General features: G+C 42.1%; 1 protein-coding gene across 1 annotated transcript in view; it reads right to left on the bottom strand.

Moving 5' to 3' along the window:
* The window catches only part of CLCN1 (chloride voltage-gated channel 1), a 56,057-nt gene extending 40,573 nt beyond the window's left edge, over positions 1-15,484 (bottom strand). Inside the window, exon 1 of the mRNA XM_036406313.1 lies at positions 15,386-15,484. Within this exon, the coding sequence (XP_036262206.1) occupies positions 15,386-15,436 (51 nt within the window). The 5' untranslated portion in view covers positions 15,437-15,484. The remainder of the gene's footprint in view (positions 1-15,385) is intronic.
* Positions 15,485-18,405: the final 2,921 nt, after the last annotated feature.

Raw genomic sequence — 18,405 nt, 5'->3', positions numbered from 1 at the left:
AAGTTTAAGGGCTTTCATCATGGAGAAATAACAAGATAATATGATGATATTCAAGTGGACATGTACTGACTAATACTAGACTGAGTAGAGCAGAATTGACAGAAACAGGGCAGATTTTGAAAATCATCAGCTTTTGATAACTCAAGAAGAAAGAGGCAGAATGGGGAAAAAAATCTCACAACTGGCATCAGATAAATACTTACAGGAACACAAGGACATGAAGGAGCCATTGAAGCAGATGTTGGAATAGAGGAATTTGGAAGGAAATTTGAACAGATCAGGATAGGGCAGGATGGCAGTGCAGTATGACATGATATGACAATATGATATGCCATGACTTGGCAAAAACCAAATGAGCTTTAAAGGGGCGGGGTTATGTCCCAGTTCCAGAAACAACCTGACTGTGACAGTCTGCACAGAGCACCATGTCCATGTTGATGACACCACCCAAGGTAAATTACTTGTTAACTCAAGGTTGTCTTGTCCTATATCACAATGTGGTCACAGGATGGAACTGAGAGCAAAAATAACAAGCAGAGAGACCTAACCCAGCAATAAGATCAAGACATAAACTCAGATGAAAGAGAAGACAGCAAAATTTGGTTTTATAAAAGGATCCAAACTCATTCAGTACTTTAAAGTGAATCTGACTGTCTTGGTGAGCTCTCAGGTAAACACCACCAGGCTTCAAAACTCAAAACAGAACAGCCTTTAGTAGAATAAAAATAAGATTATTTGATTATTTTAAATAGAGAAAACTTCAAGCATGGAAGTCAGAAAGCACAGAAATGAATATATAGTCTACGCACAACTCTCCCTCACCCACTATGACCTTGGTTGCAATTAAGTTGATGACCTTCTGAGCTGCTAAAATTTTGTGCTTACACTCTATTGCCTAGGAGATTGTTTCCATATCTCCACAGCTTGGATGCCTCCTCCCTTACAGCTGCCCCCTTCTAAAATTGCAGCCCTCAATTCCCTTGGTGATTCTCTACCCTACAGCACCCTGTAGCTTCTATTAAATAATTTCTTCTTTTCATCTGCCAAAAGGCATTCCAAATGAAGAGGTGTATTACTGGTGGGGTAGAAAAGTGAATGTCTCATCTTAGGATAAACCAAGAACAAACTAAATAGGCACAGTGTGCATGCAAGTACCAAAAGAAGGAAAAAAGCAATTACAGAAAAGTATTAGGCTGCTGAGAAGGAGAAAACTTTTTCTGACTGGATTGTGCATCCAAAAGCAGCTAAAGTCCATGAGAACTAGCAAACACTCAATTAACTGATTGAAGGAGATTCAGTGGATTTCTTATTTTCTAGGAGAATAATTTTGCATCACAAACATTCTCTGATGTAGTCAGCTTGAAGATATTTTTAGCAGAAAGGACGAAGGAACATCTAGGAAATACAGGCTTTTCTCTAATGATCAAAACTTATTAAGGATACCTCTAAGCCAGTAAATTTGTTATTATTCCAGCACAGAGAATTTGTAGCTTGTGCCTTTCTTCCCCTTCTCCCTGTGGATTGCTTGTTGCACAGGTCAAATGAATAATTGCCCATTAGATCTGTCAGTCATGCTATGACTCACAGCCTGACCAACACCACGAGGGTGGAAAGAAAGAGCACTGATGAGCTGTGCAGATCTGGCCAGCCACAGGCTCCTGAGTTTGAACTGGATTTGGCTAATTTCAACTGGAGAATGAGGATTCTTATGTAAAATGTGGCCAACTATGAAGATGTGTGGCCATAGTTGAAAGGTTTAGGAGGAGGAACTGGCTTGTGAAGGGAAGATTTTTGGGAAAGTTTCAAGGACATGTTTGTGGTGTGCATGAGTTGAGGTTGGTCAAGAAGAAGGAACATGAGTATGGACAGAATACTGCAGGAGGCTATGGCTAGGATTAGAGATATGCAAGAAAAATAATTTCTTTTTCCTGATATATGTTCCACTTTCAAATGCCTGAAAAGTAATTTAGCTGAAGCCCTATGATCTATGGATCTCTATGAGACTGAACACATTGCCTATTTTAGGGCACTTGAGGAGCAGACTTGTTGAAAAGGACAGTCCTAATTTTTTTATGTACTGGAACTAGTGATCAAGAAGCTTGATGCAAGGAAAAAATTAATTTTCAGCCAGGTCAGCTCTTCATTCCTGCTGATGCATGGCCATGTGAATGTCAGTAAAGAAGGGATCAGGAATACACCTAGAAATGAGAAAAGGTTCAGTCTTTTCTGATTGCAACAGAACCCTCATCCACCATAAAAATTTTCTCAGTAACACTTGGCTCTTGCTTACATTTCAGACTCTTGACATGGTTAGAGCAAATGCTATGAAGTGCTTGCATGAGCCATGGTTGCTAAGTACAAATTGTTGGCAACTCTGGCTTGTCCTGTCCCATCTCAGACAACTGAGATACAGGATATCAATAGAATGGCTGTAGCACAGATGTGTTATCACTACCATTGAAGATTTTTTTAATATACTTATTTACTAGGACAGTTGTAAATCCTGAAAAGTTTTGACTAAGGTTCCTGTTTTCCTTCTCCTTCCCCCATCTAAATGCAGATACCCATACAAAAACACTTAACCCTCCACCACAGCAGGGGTCTTGCCTGTTTTCCATGAAACAATCCCTGGTGGTAATACGAGATAAAGACTAAGGTAAACAGAGGAAAGATAATATTTCTCTTGGCAGCCAGAATAATAAATCCATCCCAAATGAGGGCAAAGAAATTCCCCTGCAGCAATAACCTTTGCTGTTATCACTGGCTGCTGATACAGGGATGATAGTGAGAGTCAGCATGACATTCACTGGACTCCCCCCCTCTTCTGTCTTCTAGCCCCTTGCTTTGACTTGCAGGAAGATGCTGGGGGAAGGGAAGAAGAAGTGCATCAAGCAGGTGCATCCAGGTTCAAGTACCGGGCCACTCTTTGGCCTGAAGGCTGCAAAAAGTCTTCTCTCTGTCAAGGTTTTTAAACTAGAGCTGCTGCACACCTATTAGCAAGAGCCAATTTAGATTGTCACAAGGGGGAAAATGTGCAAGAAGTACACCAGGGCTACAAGGGGATACAATCTCCAAGTGTCAAAGAGACAGGTAGCTTAGTATATTAAGCCCAGGACAAGACAAATCAGCAGAAGAAATTGCAGGACATTCCCCTTAAATGGCATTGTGTCCCAGGGCTGGCATTTAATGTCCATGACATCTAAAAATATTAAACCTGGAACAGGAGTCCAGTAAGGGGCTATAGGTTGACACTGGAAACTATTGACCAAGGTCAGGAATGGTGGAGAGATAATGGTCCAATGAAGAGGAAAGTGCTGAGAATAAATTGTGGAAACTATTCTTACTTTCACTAATGTTGGGAGCTGAAATTAGTTCTACAAGCTGCTAAACTCGGACAGTTCAGGAGAAATTACAGATTTTTGGATGTTGTGTTTGTTCAAGACCATTGCTCTCAGTCCTGCTCCTGCATAATTAGATGTTCAGAAACAGCAGCAATACCTAAGAGTACTTGCCAAGCACTGCCCTTGGTCTGGGGTGTACATAAAATTTTTCTTGTCTATATCAGAGCCAGATTCTATTCCACATTATATTTATAGTATATTTTGAAAGGAATAAGTCAGTAACAGAAAAAAAAAGAAAAGAGATGGACTTTGTGAAATGTTTCAAATCCCACTCGCTCTGGTGGGTTTTCTTGCATCAGGAAGAGAGTTGTTGCTCTCTGGCAGGTGCACTGGCTGGGCTGGGGACATTTACTTAGGAGGAGAAGGACAGAAATGCCCCAGACCACTGTTTTTTGGGCACCATGAGGACCACAAGCTCACACAAGTCTGCAGGCTCCTCAGACCCATCATGCTGACAGACAAGCTATGCCACATGCTGAAGATTCAATGTTCTGGGAAGAAGATGCAGCCAACCCTTGCCATGGTAGCTTTCAACCTGCTCTTCATCAAAGAGGAAAGGGATGCAGAGGGTATTGCTGTGGTGCTTCCCCGTCCCACAGGGACCAAAGTTCTGGCTACAGAACTTGCTGGTAGAAAGCACAGCTGGCCCCAGTGGCTCCACCACTGCCAGCCAACAGGTTCCTTACCCTCCTTCCCTCTCCCTCCAAATAAAACTGCTACAAATGCCATCATTAAATCCCATGGGACGGCAGTGAGGTCTCTGTCGGGGCAAGGTAATCTCCTTGCTCTGGGCAGGAGGGTTCTCCATTGTCTTCCTGCAGGAGATCTTCACCAATCTAACTGTACTTTGTGGAAGGACCATGAACAGACGTCTGTCTGTCTATACAGTTTCATACTGAGCTTTGCCACACAGATCATTACAGACCTGTCCTCCCTTGACCTATAGTCTTTTGTGCTGGGGAACATGATCATTGCCCTGAATCAGCTGCTGAGCATTCAGATCTGCTTAGAAATGCATTAACATCTTCAATATCTGTGTTCTGATACCAGGTCTGAAACATCATTTTTATCAAGATGCCTTCCTCTGCAGTCCACAGTCTGTCCACAGGAGGATCTGGACCCAGCTTTGAATTTTTCTTACAGAGCTGCATTGGAAATAAGAGGCAGATCTCACTGCGAAGGCAGGAGGTCAGCACTCTCTAAAGGATTCCTAGTACACCCTCCAACCCGATAATAAGCATATCACCTGCATCCTGGCACGGGACAGCACTCATGTGAAGGATCTGAGGCAGACTAAAAAAGGACTGAGGACTTTTTGTGTGGACCTGTGTAGCCATGATATTTTCTGAAAAATCCTTTCCTTAGGATTTTTTGTCCTGAGAAGCTGAGAGGCCTCAGGAATGAAATGTAAACAATGGTTATCTGCTGCTGTGGAATGCAACAGGTGCATCTGTGATTGGTCTCATGTGGTTGTTTCTAATTAATGGCCAATCACAGTCCAGCTCTCTCGGACTGTCTGGTCAGTCACAAGATTTTATTATCATTCCATTCCTTTCCTTTCAAGCCTTCTGATGAAATCCTTTCTTCTATTCTTTTAGTATAGTTTTAGTAAATAATTTTCTTTTAATATAATATATATATAATAAAATAATAAATCAGCCTTCTGAAACATGGAGCCAAGATTCTCGTCTCTTCTCGCATCCTGGGACCTCTGTGAACACCACATGTTCTCTTTAGATACCAATCTGGTATCCTTCAGTAACCTTCATATCTTCTGGAAATGTTTCACTTTTTTGTACACTTCTCTTAACAAACTAAAGAGCTTCTTTGTTTTAATGTGGCTTTCCATTTGATCCATTCTAGTTAATGTTTTAACCCTTGCTGTTTCCATGGGGGCATTGACTCTAAGCACATTGTGGTCACCATGAAGTAAGTAGTGGTTTCAGCTAAGAAGCTGAATAATTGTATATCAGGTTCAGCTGCAATACTGTTATGGAATCAGTTGTGTCAGTCCTCCATATTCAGTAGCAAAAAATCATCAGCTGGTGATTGGTCATTCTCTTTAGAGAAGATCCATTTACCACAGGACCAAACACACTGATCTGGAAAAGTGGAAAGAAGAAGAGAGAAGCCTACACATAGAAAAAAGAGTTGGGTTGGAAGCAGAAATCACTAGAGGTTCTGAGAGTGAAAAAACTTTGTGGAAGGATTTGGAAAGGGTATCTTAGCATATTCTGTTAATCCACTACACTATTATTACACTACTTATTTGCTACATAGCATTCAAGTAGTTCCCCCAGTGATGGAAAAGTAAAAGAGAATAAAGATAACATATGGCAGCTCAGGGCTAGAACTAGTGGGGAGTGAGGAGCCCCAAGGGGAAGGACTACTCCTTGTAGGTATTCTGACTCTTTCTGAGGCTTGCATTGAGGGGCTACTAGTGGAGCAATATGCTGTACCTGAGCTCTGCACAGAAAAGGCTGCCCGTCACACTGTGCACCTGTCTAATCAAAAGCCAGTGATGCATCAGGCCCTGACCTTCTTAGTCTCCCTTGTTCCACATTTCCAGACAAAGTGTCAAGTCTAGTCTTTTATCTTTTGGTATGAGGCAGTTATAAGGAAAAAAAAAAGATATTTTCTAGGGTCATGGCATAAGAGTAGTTGGTACTGTTTTTGAAATACAGCTGGGTTAAAGAAGAGAGAACACACAGAGATTCAAGATTTTTCAGCATTGGCCTGAACTGTTACAGCTGTCTCAAAACTGAGTGCCATGAAGAAAGGATGGTCGTATTCCCTTCCTTGCACCAGCTCTGATATGTCTGTCTGAGCATTGTGAAAGGTAAACTGATGGAAAACACTCATGTCTTCATGCAGTTAAGTGCTCAGAGTCGTGCTCTGAGTGAGTTCACTGCAGGTCAGGGAAGCAGCATTTAAGAACAAAGCTGTTCGGGTGGCTGTCAATAGATCATGTCAGCCAAAATGTACATGCACACATGCAGCACTAAAATACATGTGTAGGCAAGAGAACTTTGCTTAGCCCTGGCTTCATCTTCCCAAGAGTAAGATTCCATGAATCTCTAGAATAAAGATCCTACACCATGCTGACTGTTTCTTCTGCCACTACCCTGTTGCATAGCTGCTGTGTGTTTAATCCTGCTTTTGCCTTTCCCATTCCTGGAAAGCCTAGGTGAACCTGCAGCTCTTTTGCCCTTTGAGCCTGGAGTTTTATGGACTTCAAACTAATGGAAATGAGGTTTCCAACATGCCCTATTTCTATATGGAATTGGAACTAAAAGCAGCCTGCCCTCAGTACCATGTCCCCTATGGTTGATAACAAACGCGATGCCAAGAAGAATTAATATCAAATACCTCTCTGGTCTGGATGAGGGCTCACAGGGTGCTAGTAAGCTATTCAGAGGAATAAAAACAGACTGGCTGAAGAATTGTACAGGGCTTTAACAGGATGATTGAGCAATAAAATTACAGATGAAAAGTCACAATAAATCTGAAGTGATAAAGGAGGAACAGACATTCTAGCTTTGCATATACAAGAACTGTTAAACCATGTAAGCCCTCAATATGTAAGAATAAGACCTTGGGGTTACACTGAATGATCATAATGACCTCTTTAGCATTTATTTAGAACTATCATTAAGAAGTAGGATAATAATACCTAATTAACTACAATGTGCAAGTACATCTGAATAATGTTTGTTTTCTCTTTCCCCAAGTCTCAAAAAGAATACAGTAGAACTGGGAGACTTTTAGTGGATGGTCAAATTATGGAATAGCTGCTGTATGAGGAACAGTTAAATGTAGTAGAACCTCCCAAGCTGGAAAGGACAATGAGGTCTGGAAAATATTGAGCGGTATGAAGAAAATTAACTGGGAAGGTTAATTTGGCTGTATCTCAGGAAGTAGGGTCTTGCTCTATTGAAGTCAAACTCCTTGGAATTTAGATGCAGGCAAACAGTTTTAATTTGCTTTTCTGTAATAGAAGTAAATGACAGTTTTGCGTGAGTCATTTAACAACAAGGGTAGATAACAGAGTTCATTACAGACAAAGAATTAAAAATACATTCTGTGTCATATTTAGAAGACAATAATCTCGTAGACCAGTAGGTAATTTGCACTGCTGTTCCTCTGAGTACTTAAGTTAATCACAGAATTACAGAATATTTGAGCTTTGGATGGGACACCCGCTGTCTTGTCCAATACCATGTTCAAGCCGTGTCAGCAGGCGAACGTTGCCTTGGGCTGTGTCCAGACAGCTTTTGGATGCCTTCAAGGATGCCACAATCACTCCAGGCAAACCTATGGCAGTGCTCAGTCATGCAAAAGCCTCTTTCTTTGTGTTCAGACAGAAATCCCTGTGTTTCAATTTGTGCCCATTCAGTCTTGTCCTGTGACTGGGCTCAGCTGAGAAGAGAATGGCTCCACCATCTACAGTCTACCATAAGATAATAAGACCTCCCCTGAGTCTTTGCTGAACAATCCTAGCTCTTACAGCCTTTTCTCGGATGTGAGATGCTCCTGTCCTTTCATCATCACTGCGGCCTTTTGCAGAACCATCTCCAGTAACTCCATGGATTTTATGAACTGGGGAGTTCAGACCCAGGCACAGGACTCCAGGTTTAGCCTCACCACAGCTAAGCAGAAGGATGTGCTGCTGATCACAACCTTTGGAGCCCTGCAGTTCAGCCAGTTTTCAATCCACTGCAAGGTCCACTTGTCCAGCCTGTACTTAATCAGCTCACTATGAGGATGTGGTGGGAGACAAAAACATTGCTAAAGTAAAGATAAACATAATCCACTACTCTTCCTTCATCCACCAGGCTGTCTCATCTGATCACGGAACTGTATGTTGGTTAAATGTGATTTTCCCTTCACAATTCCTTGCTGGCCACTCCCAATCATGTTTCTGTCCTTCATGTGTTTGGAAATGGTTCCCAACATGAGTTGCTCTATCACCTTTATGGGGATTGAGCTGAAGTGAGTCAGCCTGCAGTTTGCTGGACTTCTTGCTCCTTTTGAAGATAGAAGGGACATTTGTTTTTTTTCCTGTCCTCAGTTACCACTCTGAATCCCTATGACCTTTGAAAAATTAAATAGAGAGTGCCCTTGCAATGAGATTGACCAACTCCCTCATGCTGGTGGGTGCATCCCATCAGGTTCCATGGATTTGTGCATTCCCAGTTTGTTTAAATGTTCTCTGACCTCATCCTCCTCCCGTGAGAGTCCTTGCTCTCCATCATCTTCTTTAGAATCAATTTGCCTTGATTCTTTAGAAGAGGGCCCACGTTTTCCATTGCCTTAATTTTGCTGCTGACACCTGTAGAAGCCTTTCTTGTTGTCCTTCATGTCCCTCACCAGATTAAACTCCAGATGAGCTTTGGTTTTCTTAACCTCATCCTTTAAAATGTGGCTGGTGTCCCTAGAGTCCTCCCAGGTCACTTGTCTGAGTTTTGTCAGGATCTCCTTCCTAATTCATGCAGACCTCCTGCCTTTGCTTGATTTCCTGCTCATAAGGATGGATCATTCCTGAGCTTGGAGGAGATGATTTCTGTACAACAACCAGCTCTCTCATACCCCTCTTCCCTTCAGGGCCATTTCTGATGGGATTCTTCCAATAAGATCCCTGAAGAGTCAAAGACTTCTCTCCTGAACTCAAGGTTTGAAACCTTATTTTGAGCCCTCCTCCCTCCTCAGATACAGAAACTGTCCTGGATGTTTACATCTCTAACCTGTCCTTCCTCCTTTTCAAGTATCAGGTCCAGCAGAGCACCTCCTCTTACTGTCTCTTTGATTATCTTGTTATGAACTTGCTGGCAATGCACTCCAGAATCCTTAGGATTGCTTGTGCCCTGCTCTTACTGCTGCAGCAGGTTTGCTTCCAGGGACTACAAACATGACCTCTTCCAATGGTCTGAAGAAAGCATCGTCTAATTCTGAAATCTGTTTGCAGGACTGTGAGTAGTCCTGGCTGACCATACACTCAAAAATGGATAGTTATTTTTCTGTAGCTGTTAAAAGCAGTGTGTTCCTCCTCACAGTTAAATACTTTATCAGTCTCTGTGACTGGTCTTCAGGCAAATTCTCTCCTCTTCAGTGTCCCAGTAGAGATGTGGGAAACTCCAAGTCTCAGGATATAGATATCTATAGTCTTATAATAGTTTACATGTAATCAAAGGATGTGTATGCCAGGCTACACACAGGTAAGACTAGTTGGACAAACTTCCATCTGAAACAAACTTGAGGGTGCACAAAGTAGTTTCCTCATGGCACCAAATCAGAAAACAACATACTACATGTAGTTTGTCAGAGTTTTTAGAGCTACAGGTATTTGACTTCCTTTGAAAAACTGTAGGTGACGCTCACACTCACAACAGCACTGTGCAGTAGATGAAGGTGCTTTGTATTTTTGTGTGCTTCTAGAATCCGCTCTCAGTGCTGAGAGATGATGTGCAAACATTCCTGATCCGTGACCTTTTACAAATATGTCATGGAAGTGGATGACTAACAATCCCAACAGCCACTTGGTTCCCTGAAGAATGAGTAAGAATCAATTTCTTCACCAAGAGGCAGGAATTTGTTCAAGAGATAAATGCCTGAGTTTTAAAGATGTGAGCAAATCCTTTAACTCTGACTACGTCTTATCAAGGTCCAAAGACCAAAGTGTTTGTTGCAGTCACAATGTGTGGAGGATCTCTCTGCTGCCTCTATGTTCAGTTCTGAGAATTGTGTGATTAACAAATACAAAAACATTATATGCCTTCCCATGCAAAGAAACAGCAATGAAATCTGGTTCCATCAAGAAATTCTATGCCAATTAACAGTAAATATGAACACTTAAGATAAGCAGGTTCTAAGAAGGTAGTGTCCAGCACTATTAAACTTCTGTCTGTCCTGCCTCTGCATGAACAAGTTAACAGTGATCATTTTATCATACAGGTACATGGAAGCTCTTCCATCCATACTGATAGCAAAAACTCCCTGCTACTTTGCTAAAGTAAACACTGACAAAATAACTTATTTTTATGTCATGTTTACTGCCAGCTTCTCTTCTTCATGCCCAGGTTCTCTGCTGTGATTTTGTGGAGATTCACAACAGTAGCTGACTTTACCCTGAGTTTTATTTGCTGTGCATTTCAGTATTGATCAATTATTTCTCATCTACCATACTTTGTATGCCACCTGCTGTACAGCTGGGGCACTAATCTCTGTACTCCACTTGCACCTCTGTTGCCATTGTTGAGAATTATACTAGCAACAGGTCTGTCTTTTCTTAATGTCAGGAATTCTTGCACAAGGTCTTCCCACACATGTACCCCCTATCCCAAACTTGCCTGAAATAATTGAATCAGCTATATTGCCAAAGCAGCACGCACCAGATGACAAAGCAATCATGTATTTTCTTTGTCCATATAAAAAAAGCTTATAGCATGCAGCTACCCTATTAGGTTTCACACAAACGGGGGATACCCCCATGTGCCATTTACACATGAACTAGTTTTTTTCCCTTCTACAGCACAAGATCAATGGCAATGTTTAGACTGATTGGCATGCTGCCAGCCCTTGGAATTTATTTCTTTGGCCAGGAGGCCTGTACAATTCGTGGAAATGTAATTCTGGACACCTTCAAAACAGAGCCCAATACCTGAATTATTTTGGAAATGGGTTTTAAAAAATGCTTTTCTGCAAGTAGCAGAAAAGGCTCCTCGCCCTCCCTGCCAGGATGATGCAATCCAGAATGTGGTATCTGCCGGCAACCTGCTCCTGTGGGGCTGTAGCTGCTCCCATACCAGGACAATGTGGGCAACAGTCAGGCAAAGTAAAGCCTTTAGTACCATTTCTGTTGCATGTGCTACTGTTAAACTGAATTTTCTCCATGGGAAAGGTGTTTAAGTCAGGAATATATAGCACAGGTGTGCAGTTGTGGGTGTCACCTCAGGAAGTCTTGCTCGGATGGTTGTCTGGAGAAGCTGAAGGAGCAGGGTTTATTCACCCCAGGGAAGAGAGGTGCAAACAGCAAATGCCAATACACCCAGAGGGAGGGTGTAGACAAGGCAGCACCAGGCTCCCCTTTGAGAGGCACGAGGAAGATGCAAGAGCCAACAGCCATGACTTGAAACAAGGGGAATTCATAACCAAGCAGGGGGCTGGACTGGATGCTGCCAATGTTTCCATCCATTATAGATCCTTTTGTGATTCTTGTGGTTTTGCTTTGATGGCAACAAAACCAAAATACTGGCAGGCAAACTTCAATTATTAATAGAACGATGGAGACCAGACCCGCTAGCAATACAAACTGGAAATGAGAAAATTTCCTCAAGAAGCTGCTAGTTCTCACAGCAGAGCTTAAAATCACAGCAAAATATAGCAAAAATTCCTATCCCCATCTTTTAAACAGGTAGGGTAGCCCTGAACATCTCTCCCATGCAGAGACTGAAGGAGACTGAAGGGACTGAAGAAAGAATTCCTTTTTTTCTTTTCTATTGTCATTGTCTGAAGCCTACATCTTGCCACATACAACTTGGCCCCATGTTCATCTGCATCTTTTGTGCTCTCCAGCTTTGGAACTGGCAACACAAATCTGCACAAGTGATCTTTCTCATGACCTCAGTTCCCCAGATCTCTTCTGCCTTCTAACATTACTTTCTGTATGATTGACAACACCTTCAAAAATAAAAAGAGGAGAGGGGAGCTGGGGAGAATCCCCCCTCTGCCTTGGGACAGCACAGGGAAAGGGTCACATGGGATATTTTTAGAACAGAATCCAATGGCAGTGATGTGAGGAAGGCACAGAGAAAAACACAGCTGTGAAACCTAACACTCATGTATACTGAGAGCAAGTGGAGCAGAGAAACAAATTGAGGAGACCAGCAGAGCACAAGAGTGAGGAGAAGGTATGTGAGAGCAACAAGAGAATGGTAAAAGAGTAAGTGACTAAGAGGCATGAACACCTGGGAAACAAATAGTTAAAAGAAATTATTGGAAATGGCAAAAAAAAAAAAGGAAAAGAAAAAAGAAAAAAGAGAAAAAGCCAGGAGGCAGAAAAAAATTAGTAAGATGGCCACAGTATATAAACAATAACAGATACTTAAATCATAGAAGGGGCTTAAGAACAAGAATTGGTCAGTTGACTCATCAGCATGCTCATGTAGATGGTTTGTGACCTTGAAGGCTGACCAGCATGACCAGCAGCTACCTCATCTACCATCTCTCCTCACCCCAAGATGTACAGGCTTCATAAGTGACTTTGCCCGTGGATTGTGACACTGCAATAGATTTTCTAAATCAGAGGAAAATAGCAGTCATTCCTACAGTCTTTGGAGCCAGGCAATGACCTACTGTCTGTCTTTTATGACCAAGCAGCATGCCCAGAGAGCAGTGGTAGCTTTATGTCTGAAAACTGATGTGTGCAGCATTAGTTCAGAAGTGCTCTCTGCTTCTGTTCACTCACCAAACAAGAACGAACCAACATGACTGAGTACATGGAGTGAACAGATGTAATGCTGATACTTGAGAGGAGCCTGTTCCTAAAGATAGCATTTTAAGGTGTAAATTGCTAAGATACTCAAGTCCTGAGAGCGTCTGGCAAAAACACTTGAGGCAACAACATCCAGAATTACAGTCCTTTTTTAAATTGCTACATAATCCTTATAAATGTTCTTAATTTTGCTTGTTTTGAGAAATAATTTATCTTCAGTTGAGATTAGTGATGCAGTGCCTTCTTAGCACTAATGCCTGGATTAGATCCAGCAAATAGCTGCTGCAGTAACTAGCTGCTACTCTGCCTATGATCCCTAAGGACTTGGGTATATATGGTCATTCTCAAAGAATTCCTAACTTTAGAGTCATCTCTAATCAAACAGGTCCTAGCATTGCTGCCCTCTTATCAGGGACGGGGATGACTTGAGTTCAACAAAGAACTAGTCATTTGGGATTTACCTTAGCAGGTACTCAAGGAATCAGACATAATTTATTACACAATCCTGTCCTGTACGGAAACCTAGAAGAACATCTCAGAGGCAAATATATGGGATAAATTTATGAATTAATTAATATAATGCAATACATTGTATGTCTTTCTCTCACAAATAGCTATTAAGTAATGGACAAATATTTTGTCAAAGATTTGCCTTAGCTCAAGTTATACGAATCATGCTCTTTGAACTCAAGAAATCTGGTGCTAGCTGTGTCTTCCCACAAGCATTCAAGAAAACTCTTATTAGTCTATTTACTCTGATTAGTCTAGTTTTACACCAAAAACCTAAAACTGAAAATTGTAGAGATCTATGAGTTTGTTATACCTGCAGAAGAAATAGAGCCATTTTATCCAAGTAGCATACTCACTTCTTCTGTATCTTGTGCTGTTTCATGCTCTCTTCCTTACCACTGCTTTTGTTTGGGTTTGTAGTATTTCCTTACAGTTCAGTACCTCATGCAATCATTACTTGTCTGTTTATAGTGCAAACAATAAAACAGATCATGGCAATCCCTTTATGTCCTATATTAGGCTCAGCCTCGATGCTCTACTGTTGATACGACTCACTTCTGACGTTTCTTTTTTTATATTTGAATGCAGAAAATCAGGCCAAGAAAGATTAAATACATCCTAATCCTTCCACTGTACTGATTGGCTCTTTTGGCAATGTTAATACTTGATATGTGATAAATAGCATTCTTAAAAAACCACTGTTGAGTTGAGGGCGTGTGCTTGTGATGTGCCTACGTGGATCACTGAGAAATTTACCTTCATTGTGTAAGTCTGGATTTGGAAATTAAGATTTCAGTCATAAAGGGCTATATGATCACACCGAAGATCATACAGTCCTCATTCATCTCTAAGGTACTCTGTCATACACATAAGCAGTATTCAGCAGCAGAATGTTTTTGACTAAAAGCCATTCTCCAGTTCTTCACCTCAGCCCACTGCTCCCAAATATCATCCCTTCCTTCTCCATACCTTCTCCTTACTAAACTAGGTGCTCTAGAAACAAAAACCAGAATGTGTGGCAACACCCTGCATCCAAATACCTATAAAACAAAGCAGTGCAAGACCCTACTCAGATGTGGTCAAGAAATGCCAGAAAGAAACATGTAAAAAAGTCTCTATCTTTCTTTGCAGCAGCTCAAAGAAGATGAGATTTATTTTTTTCCCCAGCCCCAACAGAGTCTTACTTCTCTCTAAACACTGCTACCAAAACTTTGCATGCCCAGGCACAAAGAGGCTACTATTCATTTTTAAAGGCTGGGATATAATCCATGGTGGTTCTTAGGCACTGTGGACGGTATGATGCTAATTCTCACTTCAGGGACCAAAGGAAGAAACTTTTTAGGCACAGGACAAACTGCTACCTCCACTTGTCCAGTAAAGTGTGAGGACTCACAGACATGCAATGAATCACATTTCTCCTAGTTAGCTTTTAAAGTAGCTAAAGCAGAAAGAGGCTCAACAGCCTGCATCCAAATACCCATAAACAAAGCAGTGCAAGACACCACTGGATGCTCCCAAAGGATGCCATAGAGCATCATGCTCCATGTTCTTACAGCACCTGTAGCCACCACTATGGCAGAATTCTAACTGCTTCTTCTTGTAGGAGCTGTAACAAAGGGCAGGGAATGGCTTCAGTGCCTTATCTGTGGTTGTCTTGATAAGAGAAACCCATTCACAACCAGCAGTTGCATTTCTGTGTAGCTCTGCAGACTCAGCTCTGACTCATGCCAGCATTTTTTAACCTGCCTGGTGTTGAAAATTTTTCACCTCTGAGGATTAGGAATTCAAGGAGCACATGGGCACATTCTCCCTTGAAGGAAGCCACTATTGGAGCATGTGCTCAGGCACATGTCTCAGGTAGTTTGTCTAATGCAAACAGGGAAAGATATTTGTAGGCAACGAAAGTTTTCAGGCCCTTAAGCAGAGAAGGGAAGCCAGCTGTCACATAGGAAACGTTCTGTGCTGCTGCAGGTATCGTACTCACCAGAGTTTCTTGGTATCGGAACGCTTTCGTTGGAGAGGCATCCCCAGTCATATCCCCAGAGACAATGTCCTGTGGAGCAGGGCTTGTTCAGGGCAATGTCCTCCTGTCTGCCCTCCCCAGCAAAATCATGGAGTGGAACAGGCACAAGGCTTCAGCTGAAGTCCCTCAGAGCACCCTGAGAGAGAATGTTACTGGTGAGGGAAAGCCACAGAGGGAGAGTGTAACCAGAGACTCCCTGCCCCCTCCTGTTCTGTCTGCTTCCCTGCTTTAATCTCTCTCTGCTGTCCTGGCAATAGGACAGCTCAGTAAATTAACAGGAGGTAACGTTTCCTCCTCCTCTCTCAGGCAGTGTCATTCTTCACTCCATTTGGAAAGGGTGGGGAACCACAGAAAGAACTGGTACTGATGGCAGAGAGAGACTAAGGAAGAGAAGGAAGGAAATTACAAATTACCAAAATTAGAGACAAGAGAACCATCCTGCAACTTTGAAGAGGATTATTTCCACAACCTCTTTCAGGGACAATTTTGTGAAGTGTCAGCATCTGAGAGAGGAGGTTCTCTAGCAGGCCTTGGAAGACAATTCCTTATATGAATTACTGTTATGCTGTCCTCACATTCAACATAATTTTTCTTCAAGCATACCCATTATTGCTGTTTTTTTTTTCTTCAAGCATACCCATTATTACCTCACCACAAATAAACATTACTCCTTGCAGTTTTCGTACCTTCATGAACCTTCATCCACTGGCATAGATAACACTCAGGATCTTTTATATCCAGAATCACAGAATGGCTGAGGTTGGAAGGGAGCTCTGGAACTTATCTGGCCCAATTTCCCCACTCAACCAGGGCCTTCTAGAGCCAGTTGCTCACGACCATATTCAGATGGCTTTTGAGTATCTCCAAGCAAGGAGACTCTGCAGCCTCTGGGCAACTCCTTCCAGTTCTCAGGCACCCTCATGGTAAAAAAGTGTCAGATGGAGCCTCCTGGGTTTCAGTTTGTGCCTTAACCAAATTTCTACACATAAAACCAATTAAATCTGCTCAACAGCATTGTCAGGAAGAGTTTGTGGGCTGTTGAGGATCCTGGAACATCTGTAGGGGTGCAAAGTAGAGAGGTCTTGCCCCCTGCCCTTTTATGTGTCTGGGTCCTTGCCACAAGAAAAGCAAGAAGGAACTAAGAGTGTAGAAAGGACAAAACCAGGGTGCTGCTGTGGGTTACTGCCTTGAGAAACAGAGCACTGAGCAGCTGTGGCAACAGCTACGTCCTCAGCTGAGTCACAGCTACTGTCTGCTGTACCCTGAGGCAGCAGCAAGCACAGAAGTTTGTGGGGAATGGAGCAGATAATATAGGCCACAGTTCTTTTCACAGACAACTGGTTTTTTTTCCTATCATCTGATATCTGTAAAGCTTTTCATTGAAGGAAAAAGAAAAATTCTATATCTAGGAAAGCAGTTACTTAGTGCAGCATCATCACTTCCTAAGCTGTTTCTCCCACTAAATAAAAATGAGTTATGTAAAAGCATGTGAAAGGTGAAAGTGATGCCTTTATTAAGGTTATCCAGTCAGGGAGCTTTCCAATGCAGATGGGAAGCCAGAAATAAAACCACCCAGGACTCAGGGACAATGGGGAGCAGAGATCACACAAAAGACCAAATGTCTGCAGTCACTGTTTGACAGGCCATTAATAAAGTACATTCACAGCTTTGGAGAGGACCAGCTTGGAGTTTGTAACTATTACAATGAGGGAAACAAGGAACATAAGGATTTGAACTTGGTCTGTGGAGCTATGCAAAACTTGTTAAGGAAGATGGCTGGGGAGGAATAATGAGGGGAATAGATGGAAAAGGACAGCCTTCATGAAAACCAAGGCTGGTCAGTGTCTGTCCTATCTTCATTTTAAATGCTGTCTTAACTATCTTTCCATGAAATCTCATTATCCCACGTATGTGAGTGCTGTAAGTTTGAGGTGCCAGCAGCTGGTGAGACTGGCATGAGTGAATTTGGCCCAGCAATTACAGTCAGATTGGGGTGCAGACTGGGGACAGGACCTGAAGCAAGTGTGGCCTCAGCAACAGTAGCTGGAGCAGCCACAGCTCTCTGGACCAACTAAATGAGTGTGTGGCATGCTGCAGCTCAGACCTGTGTGAGGAGACTTGGCACCAGGAACTGGTCACACCAGGAGTGTTGGCACCCTGGTCTTAAAAACAGGAGTGGAGAAGTGTCTGCTCCAGCCTCTAGGCTGGGACCAGCACATGTCCTGAGTCAGCTGCTAAGGCATGGAGCCCAGGGTTTCTGGGCTGGCCAGGAGGAATAACCAAGCCAGACTTGCAAGAGGCAGTGGCAGTTTATAAAATTCCTTAAGTGTTTATTTCTGTGTGAATCCATTTAGAAAACTTAAGCCTATGCTCAGTGTGACCTTTCCCTCTCATTCTTTAAGTCACTTTACAAGTGACTGAATACCAACAGCTATTAAGTTTGTGTTTTTCTTTACCACCTGAACCTAACAAACCCAGATCCAGATCCAGATCCAAATCCAATTATTTTTTCAATTCAGTGTGAACTTTACCTTTGTCAAAACATGGTTTCTATGGCAGGTGTTACTGTTGCTCCTTTTTTTTTGCAGCTTCAAATAAAAACTTTTAGGAGTGACAAAGGAAAATTAAAATTAAAAACCAAAAAACCACAAAAAAACAGCCTAAACCACAGCTATTCCAGTGACTTTTCTAAGTCAGAGAAATCTGAGTGCGACTCTGAGCTCTTTGAAATATGTAGTAAATTACACAGATGTCATCTTCAGAATTTGTGCATGCAGGCAAAACGTTTTATGCAAAAATACAGTCTGAAGACCAAGTTATACATAGCAGTCCCATAAACAAGTAACAAATGCAGATGAACAGAAACAAAAGAATATCAAACTTCAACAGAAAAGTATTCTATGAGAAGCGGCAAAATCAGCAATAGCAGGCCAAATTGCACTGAGTAGGACATAGCTCTCATTCCTAGTGAAACAGACTCA

The sequence above is a fragment of the Molothrus ater genome, chromosome 2 (assembly GCF_012460135.2).
Source record: "Molothrus ater isolate BHLD 08-10-18 breed brown headed cowbird chromosome 2, BPBGC_Mater_1.1, whole genome shotgun sequence".
Classification (NCBI taxonomy): Eukaryota; Metazoa; Chordata; class Aves; order Passeriformes; family Icteridae; genus Molothrus; species Molothrus ater.
This window is presented reverse-complemented; position numbering and strand designations above follow the sequence as displayed.